Raw genomic sequence first — 19,703 nt, forward strand, 5'->3', positions numbered from 1 at the left:
AGGGGTGGGAGGGAGAAACAAGAGCCAATCGCTGCGAGGACGCTGCCTTAACCAAAGCCAAGGCTTTGGGTGGCTCCGCGGCGGGCGGCGCTTTCGCTCCCGCGCTACCCCACAACCCTTTTGATGTGAAATCTCAAAAGTACTTTTTCCGGTGTGCGGCTGTCGTGGAAAAGGCAGGCAAATTCCATGGTGGGGATCGTTGGGAAGACGATCGAAAATAAAAGATGAAGCTCTGGACACCATGCCTCATGAAACGATTTTATAGAAGCAGGAAAGGGCAACCAAAATTACCAAGGAGACTGGAATAACCCCCCGCAAGGAAATGTTATAGCATTTCAGACTTTTTAATTTAGAAAAATGGCAAGCAAGGGGGGGTATGATTATGCTATTTATTTATTAATTGTCGTCTTCCCCACAAAAAGCAGAACTCATCTGGTATGGTTTTTATTTCATGTCCTGTGGCTTGGTGGGGTAGTCGTGTACATGGCAATTTTTCGCACAACAAACCTTTCCTTTCCTTTCCTTTCCTTTCCTTTCCTTTCCTTTCCTTTCCTTTCCTTTCCTTTCCTCTAGGCTTTGCCACCCAACTCTTTAATATTTTTAATTACTTAGCCAATAGCAAGTTTGCACCTTAATACACCCTCTGTACTTGATAGCTCATGAGAAGCTAAACTTAAGTACTTCACTGGCTTGAAATAAGGACACCTCCCCCACTTTTAAAAGTCAAGCATCAGGATGTGAATAAACAGGTGCAGTTGTGTAAATTCACTTCTTAAGGAAACAAGGCCTCACAAGCCTGCAGTTCCATTACTATTGTCTTTCATTGTCCTGCCCTGATACTAAAGTGAAACCAAGTACAGTTGTGCCTTGGTACACTGTCATTTTGGCTCCTGAACACCACAAACCCGGAAGCGAGTGTTCCAGTTTACGAACGTTCTTTGGAACCCAAATGTTCTTGCTGCAGCCAATCAGAAGCTGCGCTTTGGTTTCCGAACGTTTTGGAAGTTGAATGGACTTTCCGAACGGATTCAGTTCGACTTCCAAGGTACAACTGTACAGTAATACTAGTGTTGTAGACAGTCCTGAAATAAACAGGAATACTTTCCTATTTTCCAAGCAGAAAGGAGTGGATTTATTGAATAGATACGGAATAAATCCTGTTTTTAATTTGATCAGAAATATTCCCCCCCCAAAAGGGGGGAATCACTGCACTGATTCCCAAACTTCCCCAAGAACTACTTGAAAACTGCTGTTGGCCTTGACAGACCACAATGCTTTCTATACTTGATGTAGCAATTGAAATAAGTTGTACTAGATGCTGTATTTTAAAATTCCATTTATATTGCTTCTTTCTTTTATTTCATTGTATTAGAAAAAAAGAAATCCTACGTATGATTCTCATTCTAAATTGATTTTATTTTAATCAATTAATTACCCCAAAAAAATTATTTACAAAAAACAAAACAGAGAAAAGGAAAAAAAAAACCAAAGGGTTTCAAAGACAAACCTTATTAAAACTATAAAGTTCCAAGGGATACCCCTGCTCTATATATTGGAGTCCAATAAGGAAGCAGATCAGCACAAGATTACATGGCTCAGTTCTTGTTATGATGAATTGAGTTCCTCTGCCTGATCCAAAATGGCAAACAAATCTTCCATTTCTCTATGAAAACACTGCTCCTGCTCTAAGAAATGGGCCTGTTCCTCCTCCACCTGCTTCCATTTGTCGTGTGTCTTCTACGAGGAAAGAAAATTAATAGTTAATGTATTCTACACACAACGTGCATTTTCAGTTTTCAGAAAGGCAGCAACAACATTAAGTACTGAAGTCCATGAAGCTTATGCCATAATAAATTTGCTAGCCCTTCAAGGTTTACACGACTTGTTTTCAGTTAGCAGGTACAAGATCACTCTGCAAAGTGGCTTGCTTGCACTGCGAAGTTGCTGTCCGTTCAGGCCTTTCCCCTCTTGCCAAACAGAAGTAAGAAGTTTGCATACATATATGGAGGTGTGGTTAGCGTCAGGTGAGCAGAGAAGAAAAAACATTTAGAAGAAAGGAATTTGTGTGGTGTTGGCTCTGTGTCTAGAGACCTAGCAGTGGTGGTGGTCAGGCTTAAATGCTCTGTATGTTGGCAGTAATGGAGAAGGAAGACAATTCGTATTTTACCTGAAGATTCTCTTTTTGCTCTTTTGCCATCTGGGTGAATAGTTCAAGGTCGGTAGTCAGCTTCTCCATCAAGTCCTGAAAGAAAAGGCACAAGAAGGGGTTGACAAAGTGGGGTCCAGCCAGCATGTCCAATGGTCAGGGATGACGACAGTCGCCTAGCAACATGTAGAGGTCATCACATTGACTGCCATGCATCAGGGACAGCAGTTCTGTCAAATCCTGTCCTGGAGATATTCAGAAGGTATCTCCGTAGTTATTTAGGACCCATGACAGCTGGAACGCAGCAAAATACATAGAAGAAACTTTGCAGGTGGAGGGGAAGAGTCACACAAGCAGTTTCCTAGGGAAGAGGAAACGGGTTCATTCTCTCACCATTATTTCAGACTGTGTCTTCTTGCTCTCCTCATCCTCTTCCAAAATTTTGTCACCTGTAGCTAATTGGAATGAAAAAAAAAAAAAAACATTTACAAGTCAGACCCATACATATGCCATTAATTCACCAGAAGCATGGCCTCCATTCCCATAGTTCTGGGACTATGCTTAATAAGCAGCTCAAAATTTATTGTTGAATTTATACACTGCCATTCATTCACAGATCTCAGGGCAGTTCTCGACATAAAAATGAAGATAAAAACAAGATACATAATAAAAATAAGAACACCGCCCCACACAAACCAATAACCCCCTCCCCCATCTAAAACACCAAATTAAGAATTTAAAAGATTCTGCAGATCACAGTGTGATCGCATGGGGAGGGACTATAAGTTCAGCAGTGAAACACATGCATTCCGTGCAGAAGATTCAACCCCTGCCATCTCCACTAAAAGCCGCACTACTGGGAAATATTTTTGCTCTAGGCCTTGGAGTGTGGCTGCCCATCAGTGGATAAGCTTGCGCTAGATTGACCAATGGTCCAAATTAACCTTAAAACAGTTTCATACATTCACTCCGATTTTTAACCTGTACTGAAACCCAGCTCATAGTCCTTTTTGCACATTCCTCCAAGAATACACAAAGGCAAATGTGGGGCGCTGGGCTCCCAATATCAGCACATCCCCCTGACCCTGCTTCCAGCACTCCCATACACTCAGTGGGATAACCAAAAAGAAGCACCTAGAAGTGTACAGGTGTTCCTGTGTATGTGCCCTAATCACAGGAGGTCCCAAAAGGCCCTGCAACCTCCTTGCATCCAGTGTAGGAAGAAACTAAATAAGAAAGGAAAGGAAAAAGGAAAAAGGAAAGGAAAGGAAAAAGGAAAGGAAATAAATCACAGGGAACTTTATCCAAGGAATTTCAATTCCATTAAGACATTTGGGAGAAAGTCATGGTATACTGCAGATGTATACGTACAGGGGAGAGAGCAGAGAAGCAACTGTATTTTATACCTGGATCACAATTCCTAGCTGCCAAGATCAACATGCAGCTCTCCTGAAATTTCTTCAGCTTCTGGTTTTCTTTTTCCAGACTATCACACTGCTCCTTCGTATTCTTCAGATCTTTCTGCAAGTACAGATAACTAAACCAAACAGCAGAGCACCAGTTTTTATTAGGCCTTCAAGCATTTAAGATTTGCTTGCCTGGTGCAGGAGGGATGAAAAACTGCACACTAGAGGGAAGCAAGCCTGCCCTCCACCCCACATAGACCACTGGCATGAGCAGGCATTAACAATATTTCTACAAGCCAATTTCTTGGATGGCCTTTTCAAAACCTGTTCAAATCTGGTAACATACAGTGGTGCCTTGGGTTAAGTACTTAATTTGTTCCGGAGGTCCATTCTTAAACTGAAACTGTTCTTAACCTGAGATAACACTTTAGCTAATGGGGCCTCCTGCTGCCGCCACGCTGCTGCTGCGCGATTTCTGTTCTCACCCTGAAGCAAAGTTCTTAACCCAAGGTACTATTTCTGGGTTAGCAGAGTCTGTAACCTGAAGCGTCTGTAACCTGAGGTACCACTGTATTTTTAAATAACTTCACACACACACGGTGTGGCCCATTGGGCAAGTGCAGTAAATTCAGCCAATGCCGGGACAAGATATCTTAGCATCTTGTCCCGGATTTGGTCTGCTGGATCAGACCAAAAGGGCTGCCTAGTACAGCATCCCGCTTCCCACAGTGCTCAACCAGATTCCTATAGGAAGCCCACAAAGATGACACGAGTGCATCAGCCCTCTCCCACTGTTTCTTCTCCAGTTACTAGTATTCAGAGGCAACATGCCTCTGATCTTGGGAGGTAGCATACAGCCACCATGGCTGGTAGCCATCAATGGCCTTATTCTCCATGAATTTACCTAATCTTCTTAGAAGGGTGTTGGAAATCTGGGGGGAACCCAATGCACAGTTGAGATCATTTTAGGATAATCAGAATCAAGTTTGTTTCCTACCTCTGCTTCCATCAGCTTTGAGCTCACTTCCCATTTAGCAGACTCCAACTGCTTGTTCTTGTTTCGGAGCTCAGCCTCCCGTCTGTATCTGCTCATAGGGCTATAGGATCAAAAACATATCACTGATGCATCGTGGATGAGCAGTTTGTCTGCATTTAACATTCAGACAAAGCTCACACAGAACACCATAGATAGAAAGAGGTAAATATACATGAGTTGTCATTTAAGACACGCGCAGAGGGGAGAAAGTAGATCCAGGTGTACCAGATCTTTGGGTAATTTACCCAGGTAAGGATTTCTGACTCCCAACTATTTATCAATAGCAGCAACAAAATGACTCCCGCCCAGCATCCCTGCCCTAAGTTACACAGCTGAAGTGAAGAAAGCTTGGGGGTAATTAGGGATGCATTTTTGCGTGCAAGGACTTGGCTCCGAAATCTTTTTCACCTTTAAATGTATGAAAAATGAAGATCCAGCAAACTTGCTGTTCCTAGTTTAGGGCCCTATGTGAGGAATATTCTAATCAAGAAGCAACATTCTGACCAGCTTATGATAACAGCATTCACAGCTTTGCTATTTACTACTCTTGGACATTTCAGTGTTCACCGTGGATTCAAAAGTATATACAGTTGTACCTTGGAAGTCGAACAGAATCCGTTCCAGAAGTCTGTTCGACTTCCAAAATGTCCGGAAGCTCTTGCAGCCAATCGGAAGCCGCAGAAGCCCCGTCAGACGTTCGACTTCCAAAAATAGTTTGCAAACTAGAACAGTCACTTCCGGGTTTGCGGCGTTCAGGAGCCAAAACGTTTGAGAACTAAGTTGTCCGAAAACCAAGGTATGACTGTATATAGCTGCACATTGAAGCTGCATGGTGACTTTAAAGAAAAATCACATAATGCAAAATAAACATAGAAATACATCATGATGTTTATATGATATTCTGCATTTTCTTGAATGAGGTCATCACTTAAGAAATGTTAATTTGATCTAAATCCATTCCTATGTGGAATCAACAACAACATTTATTATATAGGCTGCCTTTTTCCCTGATGGGACTCAAGGCGGCTTACAGATAATAGTAAGAACCGCTAAAAAATAGGGGGAGAAATCATTCAAAAAAATTAAACAGAATTAAAAAACTATATACATATATAGTCATGTTGTGGACGAGTAGGAAGCAGAGAAAGAAAATGTGTAAGAAACAGCTTTGCTTTGGGGCACTCACGTTCGAGCATTTGACGTTGCTGTTTTCTTAGGTGGTGGCTGTGTTGCCTTCTTCATGAACCTTAATAGAGTTAAATAATGATATTTGTAGCTTTTATTATTATTACAAAGCCAAACCAACTAACAGCTTGATCCTCTGAACATTTGCCATTATTTAAACCCAAAATTCCTTCACACCATTTGGTACATTTCATCAAGTGTAGAAATTGCAAGGAAGTAGCTTTTGGCTAAACATGAGAAACCTATTAATTAATTACATTATTATTAATTTAATAATTAATATTTAAACCTTCCAAACCACCATCTCCAGGCGTTTTTACACATAAAATAATTTAAAACAATTAAGAACACAAAAAGGCAAATACATTTAAAACAAGGCTAACCATCCCAACAAGTGCGCATTCAGGGTACAGATCCATTATGCAGCTGGTAAAGTATGTTTGAACACAACCTTCAACTGTTTCCAGAAAGTGCAGATAGAAATGCTATTGACAGAAATGCTATTTCACAGAACAGGGGCAGCCACACTAAAAGTCTTGCTCCGAGTTACTATAGAGCAGGCTTCAGAGATCTTTGGACCTTGCAGGAGAAACTTGCAAACTGCAACAATCTACTAGATGCATAAGGGATAAGGCAGTCTCTCAAGTAACCTGGTCCTGAGCTGTATAAGAACTTAGAATAGTACAGGCTGAATGAAAAAAAGTTTGGACACCACTGGGACATTAAACCAGAAGCTGGTTGGCAGAGGTTGCATAGCAATGCTGTACTTGCAGCTTGTGTCAAGCAAGGGATGGACAACGTGACCTCCAAGCTCCCTGTTAGTGCGGTTGGTTCTATTGATTCTAGAATAAAGCAGCACATTTGCTGAGAAATGTCAAGCAGTCATGTTTGTTGTTAAATACCAATGATTACAAGCTTTGTTTGCTTTTTAAACGTTATTTTACAACACCTTTCCATTAAAAGAAGAGCTCAAAGCAGTCTGCACATCTAAACATGTTTTTATAAAAAAGCAGGGGCAGGAAGGCAGGACTAACAATAATAAAATAGAGTAGAGGCAATAATGACAACAGATCAGCTGGTAGAAGAGAGGCCTAAATGGGTAAGGAGTTCCAAAAACTAAGCATGGCTTTGAAGAAGGCTGTCTATTTCTTCATATCCCAGTCAAGTGCAACCCAAGTGTCTAGGGCACTTTCAGTAGAGCTTCCATAGAAAATCTCAATGGTAGTATACACTTATATTTACCTTTGATTTGTGTCTTTGAGGGCAGTACGCACAGGAACATTTTCACCAAAAGTGAAATCAGGAGCTTTCAAGGGGCCCAGGTCAGGTTTGACAAAACATTGCTTTTTTGAATGTGGATCTGCAAATAAGGAATCCATTTAAAAACAAAAGGAAACTCAATAACTCACACTATTGACAGCACCTCCCTCAGTCTCCACATTTAAACAGCATTTGAAGATCCACTTTTTTTTCTCCCTGAAAACCCACAACCACACCAGGCATTTAGAAAGGTAAATAGTTTGGCCCTTGTTTTACCTAGATGACATTTCAATGCAGGTTCAATGAAGGTCTGGGCACATGGTGCCAACTTAAGGTTTGATCACACGGTAGAGCTCAACTCAGGGCAAGCAGCTTATTAGAAAATTCTAGGCAGGACAGGGAACCTGTGGGCCTCTAAAACTTGCTGGACTCCAGCTCCCATCACCACTGACTATTGGCCAATGGGAGCTGGAGTGCTGCAACATCTGGAGGGCCACAGGCTCTCCAGCCACCCCCCAGCCTGGGAGATTCATCCTGGCTGCCACAGCTGTTAGGATGAGCACTTGAAGATGAGCAACATAGGGGTGAAAACACAGCTATACAGTAAGAATACAGTAGTTCTCTCAAGAGCCTAACACACCTGTTGGCATACTGATCACTTTGGGCTGTTGGACACTGTAGATAGGAATCCTGGACTTCTCATTCTCCATATTAAAAGCCTGTAAGAATGGGAAAGAAGCATTGCATGTTTGTTAGACAAACTGCTGCAACCTATAGGATGCATGAAGTGCAGGGACCACCTCAGGCACAAGGAATGAAACAAACCAGAGGAAACACAGCACTACAGCATCCAGCAGTGGGTGAAGAATAAAGAACCCAGCAGCAGGTTAAATCCCTTTTTCAATTATGCTCCTTGCAGATTCTCTACTACACAGAGGGCTGATCTGAAAAGGGGGCATGCCCATACAATATGGCATTTGTTTTGAATGTGCTGGCTCATCTCTCAAACTTGGAAATGCCAGCCCCATTTCAAGATGCACAGAACACATTGACCCTATCACTAGGTTTTCGCTGACAGCCTAGAATTTCCCAACAAGTTTGATCCACAGCACCTTTTACGAGTTTTATCATGACTGACTGATTTTAATCATTTTATTTGCATGCCAGCTTCATCTTCAAGAGCTGCGTTATCAATAAGCTGACAGCATACGAATCAATCTGGATAACCTGATCCAAAAATACACACACACTGACACACAAAAACGAATCTCACTACAGCCAACCAAAGACAACTAACCACACCCTAGGCCACCCCCAACCCCTCTCACCACCAAGGAAAAACAACAAGCAAATAGTAAGAGAACCTATATAAGTGACGCTGACACAACCCCCCCCCCACTAAGTACAATAGAAGCATAACCACCTGACCCCACCCCAATCACCATTCCCCCCCTTTCCTTCCTAACCTAATACTGTATGCAACACTACTGTCTCACAACAAATGAAACTGAACAATAGAAAACACAACTTGAAAAAAGAGACAATGCACAGATTTTTGTAAACTAAGGAATCTTTAATAAAAATATTAATTTTATTATTTATTTTTTGTTTTATTAATTATTATTATTATTATAAAAGAGCTGTGTTATCCAAGGCAGTGAAGCAGAGACACAGCAGGCCCAAATTTTCCAAAGGTTGGGGAAAGCAACATGGACGAGGCCAGAACATATGTCAGGGGTCAGCAAACTTTTTCAGCAGGGGCCTGTCCACTGTGCCTCAGACCTTGTGGGGGGCCGGACTGTATTTTGAAAAAAACAGTGAACGAATTCCTATGCCCCACAAATAACCCAGAGATGCATTTTAAATAAAAGCACACATTCTACTCGTGTAAAAAACACGATGATTCCCGGACCATCCACAGGCCGGATTTAGAAGGCGATTGGGCCAGATCAGGCCCCTGGGCCTTAGTTTGCCTACCCATGTCATATGTCTTGCCCACTTCCCCGCAAAAGAATAACTCTGTACACATCACAGGCAAACTGCAGCTTACAAGGAAGATACCGACCAGTATTGCAGCTGTGGGCAGTTTAAGGAGGCCGTTAACAAACCGGAAGGTCTTTAGAGGGGGAGACAAAAGATGTTGAGGAGCCTGGAGACCAGGTCCTATGAGAGAAGGTTGAAGGAGCTGGTTATACCTTGCCCGGAGAAGAGACAAAACAGCAGCCTACCAGCTCAATGCAAAGGTTGGGGTGGGGAAAAGCCCTGCGGGGGACAGAGCTGGCCTCCCCAAGGGTCAAGAGGGAGCCATGGCCTTTGCTGGAGGTCCAGCGCCGAGGGCCTTCTGGTGGTTCCCTTGCTGCAAGAAGCCAAGTTACAGGGAACCAGGCAGAGGGCCTTCTCGGTAGTGGCACCCGCCCTGTGGAACGCCCTCCCACCAGATGTCAAAGAGGAAAATAACTACCAAACTTTTAGAAGACATATGAAGGCAGCCCTGTTGAAGGAAGCTTTTAATGTTTAATAGGTTATTGTATTTTAGTGTTTTGTTGGAAGCCGCCCAGAGTGGCTGGGGAAACCCAGCCAGATGGGCGGGGTATAAATAAATAATAATAATATTTATAATTGATTATAATTATTATTGCGTGGTGGCGTCGTTTACTGCTGCACCTCCGGCCACGTATTTGCAAATACAAGGCACACATACCGTTAAGTCTCCGGAGGCCTCCAAGCCCCCAAGGAAGAGCAGCACCCCGGGAACTTCCCTCGGCTCAGTGGATAACAAGCGTCAATGAGGTTAAGTATTTCTCCTGGGCATGTACAGAGCGCACCGCGTATTAGCGACCAAAGGCCGCAGCACAATAGTTCCCTTCGGCTAACTGGGCAAGGCCCTCGAGACACAACGGAGCGGACTCCCCTCCTCCTCCTCCTGCGCTTTAGCTGGACCGGCGCCGTCCAACTCCCGCCAGCGTTTGAACGGGAACCGACTCCAGGCACCGCGATACCACGCGAGAGTTCGAGCGAGCCGAGGAAGGAGCCCGCTGCGCAGGCGCCGAATTACTCGGCTTCTCCGGCTCTCCCCACCACCAAACACGGCGAAGCGGCGCCTGCGCAGGATGAAAAGTGAAGCATCTTCGACTCCTCCGACTCCGGCGCTGAAGGAGGATGTTGCCCTGCGCTACTGTGGGAAGCGGACGAGGAGAGGCTTAATAAGGGTTTTGCACGACGGGGCGTGTTATCGTTTAGGGGATGTTTTGGTTGTTGTTGCTCTGCTTTGAAGCGATGTGTAGTGAGGCTTATATGGGACAGATTTCCATGGGGCTTGATCCGAAGGAAGTGACCCTCGGGTTGCAGTCTTGCACGGACTAGCCTATGTATTTATTTCTAGGACACACCCGGCGTCGGGGGTTCTGTACCTTCAGCGCTGCTGAGAAACAATATGTGCCACCAAGTGTCGCTTTTCCCGTCACTGGGCTTTAAGGATAGGGGAATGCAGCTCTGCTGACACGTGTCCTGCTTTGCAAAGGTGACAATACACGTGTCACTGAGCCAGGATGGCAAGTGGACAGAACAAGCCAGCCTGTAATAATGACTGACACTTAGCAATGCCGGCTACTCTCCACTCCATTCGCACCTTCCCGGTAGTTAGACAATGATCGTGTACACGCCATTAATTTAAAGCACAAACACTTCCCACAGGAATCCAGGGATTTACCCCTCACAGAGCTATAGTTCCCTGCACCCTTAACAAAGTATAGCTCCCGGGATTCTTTTTGGGGGCTGGGGGTTAAATGTTTGGTGTATACTCCTGTCCTGCAGCTTTTTTTTTTTTTAGCCGAAAAACAAAAAGTCAACCTCATTATTTCCTGCCTTGGTTTGGCTTGTTGCACTCTAGCCTGAGATTCATATACGTCCCGGCAGTACATGTCCAACAGCTTCCGGTGAAATCCTGTAACGTTTCATGCCACAGATGTTCTGTGGGGGGTTGTCCTGCTTTTGTGCAAGTGGACCTAATGGTCAGAGGTACCTTTACCCCTCCAAACAGCAAGAGAGCAATAATGTGGCGACATTGGATTGTGCGAAGCTGACATCCCCTCTCTAGTGCACTCCAGATGTTTTGAACTACAGTGGTACCTCGGGTTACAGACGCTTCAGGTTACAGACTCCGCTAACCCAGAAATAGTACCTTGGGTTAAGAACTTTGCTTCAGGATGAGAACAGAAATTGTGTGGCGGCAGCGCAGGGCCCCATTAGCTAAAGTGGTACCTCAGGTTAAGAACAGTTTCAGTTTAAGAACAGACCTCTGGAACAAATTACCGGTAAGTTCTTAACCTGAGGTACCACTGTACAACTCTTATAATCCCTGACTGTTGATCATGCTGTCTGGGGTTGATGGGAGTTGGAGTTCAAAGCATGTGGAGCACCAGCTTGTGGGAGGCTGGTGTCAAGGAAAACTTACAGCCTTGCCCCTTTTCTAATTTAATTCAGTAAGCAAAAATGTTTGGTAAGAGGTTCCTTTACATTTTCAGTACATCTGTTCAGCTGCTGCACACTTCTGTTTGCTTTACAGGATAGGACTGGCCTGCTGAGGAAACGCATGTGAACCCTCAGAGAAGAGCACAGTGGTACTTAGTGATGGAGGGAATGGGGTGTGCGTGTGAAAGTACAGAGAGCCCTGGATCTTGGTATGGGTGGTGGGTGGAACTCTGTCCATGTATGAATAATATAATCACACAATTAGCTGTGCAAACAAAAATAATTAAGATTTTGAGCCCAGTTTAGGAAACATGTTTATTTTTTACGCTGGGATATCACTTTGACAAGTAAATGTAAAAAGATTGTGATGGTTGAGAGGGCCAGGGCAGGGCATGGCATGGCCAATGGAGAGAGAGAAAGTAAATTGCAGGATTCCATAAATATGCAAACTTGGACATCTCTGTACAGCTTTGAATGAAATACTAGCCGCTAAGGTGAAACACAAATTACCCATATCAGAAAATGAAGAATTACAAGAAAAATGTCTGATGAACTTTAAGCACACTGTCAGTGGGAAAGAGAAACATATGCTGAATTTCTGGTTTAGGGATCTTATATGTTAATAACAAACTTGTTCTCTGCGTGCCAGCTCTTCTGCAGCCAAAACTTCACCATCCACGCACAAGAGGGAGTTATCAGCAGGGGGACTAAGGTTTGCAGAAGGGCACAAAATAAGTAGGAGGGGCAGACTTAAGGGGGCAAAAACAGCAACCCAATGAGGACTGAGCATGCTCAGTGGCCACAGAATCCTGACTGGCAGGGAGGTGGAAAACTGGAGTGGGGAATGGAACAGCGTATCTAGGGAAAGGCATGGCTGGCTGGCTGGACCCCAGAACAGAAATGTTCCACGCTGCAATACAATTTCTTGCAGGTTCCACTTGTAAATTACATTGTAGGGAAAAATTGGAGGGGAGAGCAACCACCATTATTTTTGAAGGGCTACTGGTTAGTCTTTGAAAGAAAGTACACCAGATAATATTACTTTCAGCTATCTGAGTACAATTTCCCTAAGGAGATTTGTTTGACTGATGGTGAAAAGAGGGATGACTGAGCTAAAAGACACCTTTTGTGTCACACCATCAATATTCAGTCGGTTAGTAGCAATGATGTTTTAGAAAAGGGTTTCCCTTTGTCTTTAAGATATCCTTTGAGCCATTTACTTCACACTTATTCCACTCATCATCATGCCTCTCCATTTACTCCAAAACGAATTGCACTGGAGAGAATGACAAAGAACTCTTGCTTAATAATCCTGCAGTATAATAGAGAATATGGCACTGTCTATGGAGCAGGCAGTTGAACAGCTGACACTGCAATAACATCTGCCTCTAATCCGCACCAGGCTTGCTGGCTTTGTAAAAATGCAGCTTGTTCTCGTTTTTGGAAAAGTTTTATACTCACTACTCAAAATGGAAATTAATTATCCTTGCCCCTGAAATAGCAATTATTTCCTCTGAGATGTTCATTTCAGTATCCAGAGTTTTGGGCGCCAGACCGCTTGATCCAAACATCAGGCATATCTGGTTTGCTGTTTGGCAAGACAACTGGATCCTCGCCCCCTACTCCTAACCTTTGAGTTTTCCTCAAACCACTGTTTTGCTGGGATGCTGAAGCCGATGTGTCAAAGACAGTCTCCCTCAGGTCCAGCCTCAGGGTGTCTCTTTTTCCATTCAGGTGACCTCTTTGAGTTGGACAGCAAGAACCAGCTACATCTAAATGACCTGGGCAATAACTGGCGGATTCCATGAGTTTTACGCTTGGTTCAAAGTCACTCAGGGATGTCTCACTGGAGACATTCTGAGCACTGAAAGAGCTGCCAGTAGAATAAAGGCATCTGTGGAGTTCATACATTTCAGTTTCTGGTACATTACTATTTTCTGAGGTATAATCTGATTTTTGTTGATCGGTGTTGCTTGAGGAGTGAGATTTATTCAGCAGTTTTTCATCGACTGTGCTGGCTGACTGAAGATGGTCCCAAGCTTTATGGCCATATTTTTTACATCTGCAGTCTCTGCAAGGCCTGTCCCTATGACTTTCTGCTTCATTTCCTGAGCTGCTTCCAGGTTTGTAAGGAGAAGATGTTTGCAGGGCTGGACATTGGCAAAGGGCTACATGACGCCCTGCACTCTGTTCCAGCTTCTGTCTGTCCTTTTCAGAGGAAGGATGAACTTCCATTCCAGAGCACTTGCTATCTTGGAGCTGAATGTCTTCAGATAAGACAGATGGACGATTGGACAACTTGCTTGTGGAGGTGCTGTTGTCAAAGCTGTCACTAAGCTTCCTGGCCAAAGGCTGGAGCTCGTACTGTTCATTTGCACTGTTGGATTCCTGATCTTTTTGTAACCTACTCTGCTTCTCATTTCCCCCACAGGTAAACGTTCTGTTGGAAGAGCTCGGGTCGTCCGAATAGTTTTTCAGAGCACAAGTGCAAGGCCAAATTATTTGTCCACAATTCTTCTCCGGGCCAAAGAAGCAGCACAGAGACTGGAAGAAGAAGCTCGCAAAGCCGCAACTGACACACTTGATCATCATCACAAAAATGCCCAGTTTCCTGTAGGCCAGCACGGTGGCAGGCAGCATGATGACACCTGCCGAAAACAAAGCCGAAGTCCCCATGACAGTGGCACAGCTCATCTGCTTCAGGGAGAAGGCTACACGGCTCAGGCGATCAGGATGCGGACACAAGTGGTAGGATATGCAGTAGTTGACCGTGAAGTCAACGGAGAGACCCACTGCTGCCGAAATGAAGAGAGACTCCACCGCGTTGAGCTGCCACTCCAGGAGGACCAACAGGCCGACAGTTACCAGAACGGTGCCTGTAATAGCTGCGGCAGAGAACAAGCTAAGAAGGACGTTCCAAGTTGTAAGCAAAAGAACCACAAAGGAGATGGCTATTGATAAGCCCAGCACTACCATACTCTCTGTGTCCACGCTGTGCTGGAGATTGTAGAGCTCCAGCTTGCTGGTGAACCAGCCGTTCTGAAGCCCCATGGGGGCTGCCTTCATCTCTTCTCTTATCCAGAGGCCAATTTCATCATAGAAATGCTTGGCCTTGCTATAGTTGAAGCTGTAGTGGTAACTGGTTTGAAACTGTAGCACCAAAGCAACCAGGTTGCCCCTTTCATCAAATCTGAGGCCTAGGTCCCGAGTCTCAGCCTCGTCTCTGTTTTGTTCCATGATCATCATCTTGATGCAATGAAGGAAGACTTCTCTGCTGTATGGGAAGGAGAAGTGATTACAGCAGAGGTTGAAGCTGTGATCTCTCTTAGAGCACTGACGGCTATCCATCCACCGGTGAAATTCATCCATGAAGCAAACGGTGGGTTTTTGTTCCAGTTCAGAGTAGTAAAAAGTCTGGTTTTTAACTTTTTGGCAAAAGTCCAGCAGCCATAGCTGAGCTTCAGAATTTTCAATGGTAAATGCTGGGTCCATCACCAGAGTGCCATTGCTCTTGGGGTTAAAGTGATCCCCATTGTCCACTGGGAGTACACCCCATATAATAGTGACGGGCATGTGCAGGTCTTCTCCTCGCTCCAGCCTTTCAAACATAAACTCGTTACAATATTCAGCATCATACCTCTCAAAGGGGTGGCTTAGCCTGAAAACCTGCACAGATGACATCTCTAGAGAAGGCAGTTTGAGCCTAGGGTTCAGACAGGAAATGTAGGCCCCCCCTATAGCCAAGGCGGTAAACCAGCAGATCCATATATAGCGGAACTTTATCACCCCACAAGGAAGAACTTTCTCAAATAATAACTTGGCGGTTTCGTGCCAGGTTTTCTGGATACGCCTGAGGATGTGGTGGATAGAGAGAATGACACTCTTGTGCCCGCTGTTATTCCAATAGCCCTCTGGTTTATAGACACAGTTCCTTGCTAGGTAACGTTCATACAGCACAACGGTGGAAGGAAGCCAGGTCAGCATGAAGACCAAGTTCACCAGGACAGAGGTGCCCATGTAGATGGCAAAGCATCGGATGGCGGTTATGTAACTCATGTAGCTGGCGTAGAAAGCAGCACCAGTCGTCAGGCAGGATGCTAGCATGAGATACCCAAAGTGATGCATGGTTAGTCTTACCCACTGCAGTAGCCCGGCGGATGGGTTCTGGCTCTTGCTCAGGTTCCAGAGGTCGAAAAAGACAAAGGTGTGGTTGGCACAAAGACTGCTGAGAATGACTACCGCTGTTAGGTTTACAAAAGGGAAGTAGGAGAATCTAAAGGCCACCTTGTACAAGAAATAGGAAATCATCAAGGTACCAAAGACAATAATTAGGGTGATAAAAGTAATAAAGACCGAGCGCAAATAAAAAAATATGCTTAGAAATATGGCCAGTATCGCCAAGACTGCATACACGGTATCCAGTAATAGGTAGTGCTGGAATAATGTCTGCTTAAGGCCCAGATCCATCCCAGTAATGGATGTGTAATTATCAAACAAGTCCCACGACTCAAGGTTGTTCAGGTAGATGCCCATCATGGATGCTCCTTTCATCATAGGCAAGAAGAGCAGGCTGTATTTCAGGGTTGGCACTTGGTATCCCACTGTCTGTGGACTGAGAAAATCTCGGTCGACGAGGAAATGAAGAAGCTGGTAAACAGCACGGAAGCGAGTGCATTTCTCGGGGATTTTGGAGCACTGGGGGTGCTTGTCTCTTTCAGTCTTGGGACCGATGCAAGGAGGGACAAGGACACCTTTGTGATAGTCGGGGGCACACGAACGAAGGAGCACAAGGGTGTGGGAAACATCGGCTTCGGTAACCTCTAAACAAGAAGACCGGTTGTACAGGGCTGCGATAAAGTTTCCAAGAGACCAACTTGGACAGCATTCGTTGGCTTCAGTACGCTGGCAGAGATTCCCAAACTCTGCATGAGAACGAATCTGGAAAAGCCAAAGGGAAAAAGAATGAATTAGGCCTGCCCCACTGCCACTTCCATTTCTGTTTTATCCTTTTGACAAATGTCTTGTTCTGAGGATGGGGACTTTTAAAGATTTTGTTCACACACGTCCCCTATTTCAGTCATCTTTTAAAGCATAGTGTTGTGTTTCAGGATGTAGCATTCTACGGAATTTGTGGGGAGGCTTGTAGCTCAGTGGTAGAGCTGAAAGTCGCAGGTTCAGTCCCCAAGATCTCCAGGTAGGGCTGGAATATCTCTTATCTGAAACCCTGGAGAGCCTCTGCTAGCCTATGGATACTGAGCGAGGTGGACCAGTGGTCTGACTAAGGCACCTCCTGTGTGCCTCTCTGTGTGTATGAGAGAGAGGGAGAAAAACTATATCTGGAAGTAAGGATTTGACACTGATTCGGAAGCATTAACCTGAAGTTAAAGCAATCCAGGAGTATAAGTGTGTGCGTATTCCTTACAGCAATACCAACCTTGTCCTGCTCCATTTGACACATGGATTGTATTGCTTTCAAGTTCCATAAGCTTCCAGCAGTTGTGGACATAAATACCAGCTGAGAATAACTTTTCCCTAAGGGCCAAAATAGTAGGTACAGTTATGCAACAGCAAAGATACCTGACAAACTACTTGGAACAAGCTCTAGACATGTGGGTTGGGGGGGGGGGAATGATGCTGCAGGCTGCTTTCACTGTCCTTGTGTAACTCTGCTTTCCAAAGAGGTAACCATACAACAAGACTTACCCTGTTTGCTTAAACCATTGGTTACCTTAACTCACTTAAACTTGGGCTATGCCACAACTATCTAATCTTATTGATTTTCTTTTCCTGTTAACTTGGTTTTAATTGGCATCCTGTGTCTGGTCATTTATTTAATTTATTAATTATTTTATTTCATAAAATCTATACACTGCTTTATTTATTTTTTTTAAACCCTCAAAGCAGCAAATCATTCCAGTTTATACCCATTGCCTTGGATTACCAATGTCGCACTTGTGGGTTTTTGAGGCTGGGGGATAAGAAGCATCTCTGAGTCCTTTCACTAATACTAATACACGGACACACACACTACACAATATTGGCCAACTCTAAGCTGATTAATATTCTGCAGCCTTTTAAATGTGTCTGTGGGAAGTGGGGGGGGGGTTGTTTTGCTATTTTTGTCTTACTTATTTTCATATTTTTATCCTGTATTTTACTCTCTGAACCACCCTGAGATCTTACGATGTAGAGCGGTATATAAATTTGCTAAAGAAATAAAAGCTCTCACTTTGCTTCCCTGCTTGTAAAATAGGAAATGACGCCTCTTATTAGTTACAGATCTGCACTGAAGGTGTATCACGCAAGCTGAAGGCTCTTAAATGAGTATATGGAACGAGGCAGCTTCAAAAACCTTCCATAAGGAAAATTATTTATTATTGTTTATTGAATTTATATACTGCCCTATACCTGGAGGTCTCGGGGGGGGGGGTTTCACAAAAATGTCTTTACTTTCTTGCCTTGGTCAGTTCTGGAGGGCAATCTCAAACAAAACTTACCTGGGGGTCCACAGAAGAAGCCATCTGTTTCATAGTCTGGCTCCACCATCCTCCTTATTCTTGCTTCTCGTTCGCCTTGTATGGATCTCTGCCCTCTGTTCATGCCCATGTCCCCGTAACTAGCAAAAAAAGAAACAACATTGTCCTGAACTGAGCATGGTTCTGCAACTCATCTGCATGGCTTTTACAATACAGAGCTGTAAGAAAGGCTTCTCCTTCTCCCTCCTCTCTTGCCCTTGTTCTCTGCCAGGCTTAGATCCTACAGTATGTTTGGAGGGAACGTAAACAACAGTGTCACTTAAATAAGTTCCTGCCCCCCTCCTCCTTCCTAGCAACCTGTCACCACACCCCACATTGTTCTTCCCCACAGAGAGGGTTTCTTCTTTGGGGGGCGGGGAGAGGTTGTAGATGAATGCAGGAAGGAGGAGAGGATGAGGGAAATTTCCTTCTGTGATGCTCCTTAAGTTCACCTATCCCTTTGCTAACCCAACTTTTTCAAGCAGCTGAAATTACAGGGATGCAACACTCACCATATTTTTCGCTCTATAAGATGCACTTTTCCTCTCCTAAAAAGTAAGGGGAAATGTGTGTGCGTCTTATGGAGTGAATGCAGGCTGTGCAGCTATCGCTGAAGCCTGAAGAGCAAGAGGGATCGGTGCGCTCCAATCCCTCTTGCTCCAGGGATAGCCACGCAAAGCATCTTGAGTGCAGCCGGAGCGCTCCTGCCTCTTCGCTCAAGAGGCTTTGCGTTGCTTTCTTGTTTTCCTCCTCTAAAAACTAGGTGCGTCTTATGGTCGGGTGCATCTTATAGAGCGAAAAATACGGTACCAAGTGCTGACACTGTTTCATTTGGAAGCAGCCCATGGTGTGTCATGTTTGCATTTATTTACAAATATAAAGGCTGGCCGTAGGCGGTGGGATACTTTAAGCCAGGGGTCAGCAACCTTTTTCAGCAGGGGGCTGATTCACCATCTCTCAGACCATGTGGTGGGCCGGACTATATTTTGAAAAAAAAATAACGAATTCCCATGCCCCACAAATAACCCAGAGATGCATTTTAAATAAAAGGACACATTCTACTCATGTAAAAACACCAGGCAGGCCCCACAAATAACCCAGAGGTGCATTTTAAATAAAAGGACACATTCTACTCATGTAAAAACACATTGATTCCCGGACCATCCGTGGACCGGATGAGAAGGCGATTGGGCCGCATCTGGCCCCCAGGCCTTAGGTTGCCTACCCCTGCTTTAAGCACTCTAAGGGGCAGCTAAATCCACTGCCCCACATCAGGGAGAGGGTGAGAAGAGAGGTGTGTGGCATGGCCCGTCCTGCACCCTTTAAACTCACCTGTTTGTCTCAGGGGTGAAGGGCAGTGCTCCATTGCCAGTGATGAAGTCAAGAGCCAACTGCTACTGTGCAGGAAGTGGGTGGGTAACATGGGCATAGCCAGTGTTTTTTTCTGGGGGGATGCAGGGGCACGCATGCCCCTAAACATTTTGTGAATCTTAGTACTTTTCTCCATTTACTGTATTTATTTTCCCGATTTGAATTATAAAATGGAGATCTTCTTGAGTCAAAATGAGAATACCCTTAAACATCTTTTTAGAGAAAAAAAAGCACTGGCCATGCCCATGTGAAATCCTCAAAAAATTTAAATCCTCAAAAATTATTGAAAAGCATTAAAAATAATTCACTGAGGT

At 44.4% G+C, this 19,703-nt stretch overlaps 2 protein-coding genes and 1 long non-coding RNA gene across 5 annotated transcripts in view; 1 reads left to right on the plus strand and 2 right to left on the minus strand.

Annotated features, from left to right (window-relative positions):
* LOC310766617 overlaps positions 1–19,703 on the plus strand; it is a 246,290-nt gene that overhangs the window by 85,780 nt on the left and 140,807 nt on the right. The window lies entirely within an intron of this gene.
* On the minus strand, positions 1,396–10,025 carry KNSTRN (kinetochore localized astrin (SPAG5) binding protein). The gene is made up of 9 exons (XM_083620468.1): positions 9,735–10,025; positions 7,674–7,752; positions 7,016–7,133; positions 5,775–5,834; positions 4,550–4,649; positions 3,553–3,667; positions 2,540–2,601; positions 2,168–2,242; positions 1,396–1,737 (listed from the first exon to the last, which is right to left on the minus strand). The coding sequence occupies exons 2-9, from the start codon at positions 7,741–7,743 to the stop codon at positions 1,606–1,608; spliced, it is 732 nt and encodes a 243-aa protein (XP_083476594.1). The 5' UTR covers positions 7,744–7,752; positions 9,735–10,025; the 3' UTR covers positions 1,396–1,605.
* The window catches only part of DISP2 (dispatched RND transporter family member 2), a 34,278-nt gene continuing 26,374 nt past the window's right edge, over positions 11,800–19,703 (minus strand). For 2 of the 3 annotated variants that reach the window (XM_083610220.1, XM_083610219.1), the window contains 3 exons: positions 18,001–18,119; positions 16,938–17,035; positions 11,800–16,441 (listed from right to left, as the gene is read on the minus strand). In XM_083610220.1, coding sequence (XP_083466346.1) covers positions 13,031–16,441; positions 16,938–17,035; positions 18,001–18,119 — 3,628 coding nt within the window. In that variant the 3' untranslated portion in view covers positions 11,800–13,030. Of the gene's footprint in view, positions 16,442–16,937; positions 17,036–18,000; positions 18,120–19,350; positions 19,426–19,703 lie in introns of those variants that run through there. The other variant, XM_083610221.1, reaches the window with a different exon arrangement.

This window comes from Podarcis filfolensis (genome assembly GCF_964270895.1).
Source record: "Podarcis filfolensis genome assembly, chromosome: 1".
In the NCBI taxonomy this organism is placed as follows: Eukaryota; Metazoa; Chordata; class Lepidosauria; order Squamata; family Lacertidae; genus Podarcis; species Podarcis filfolensis.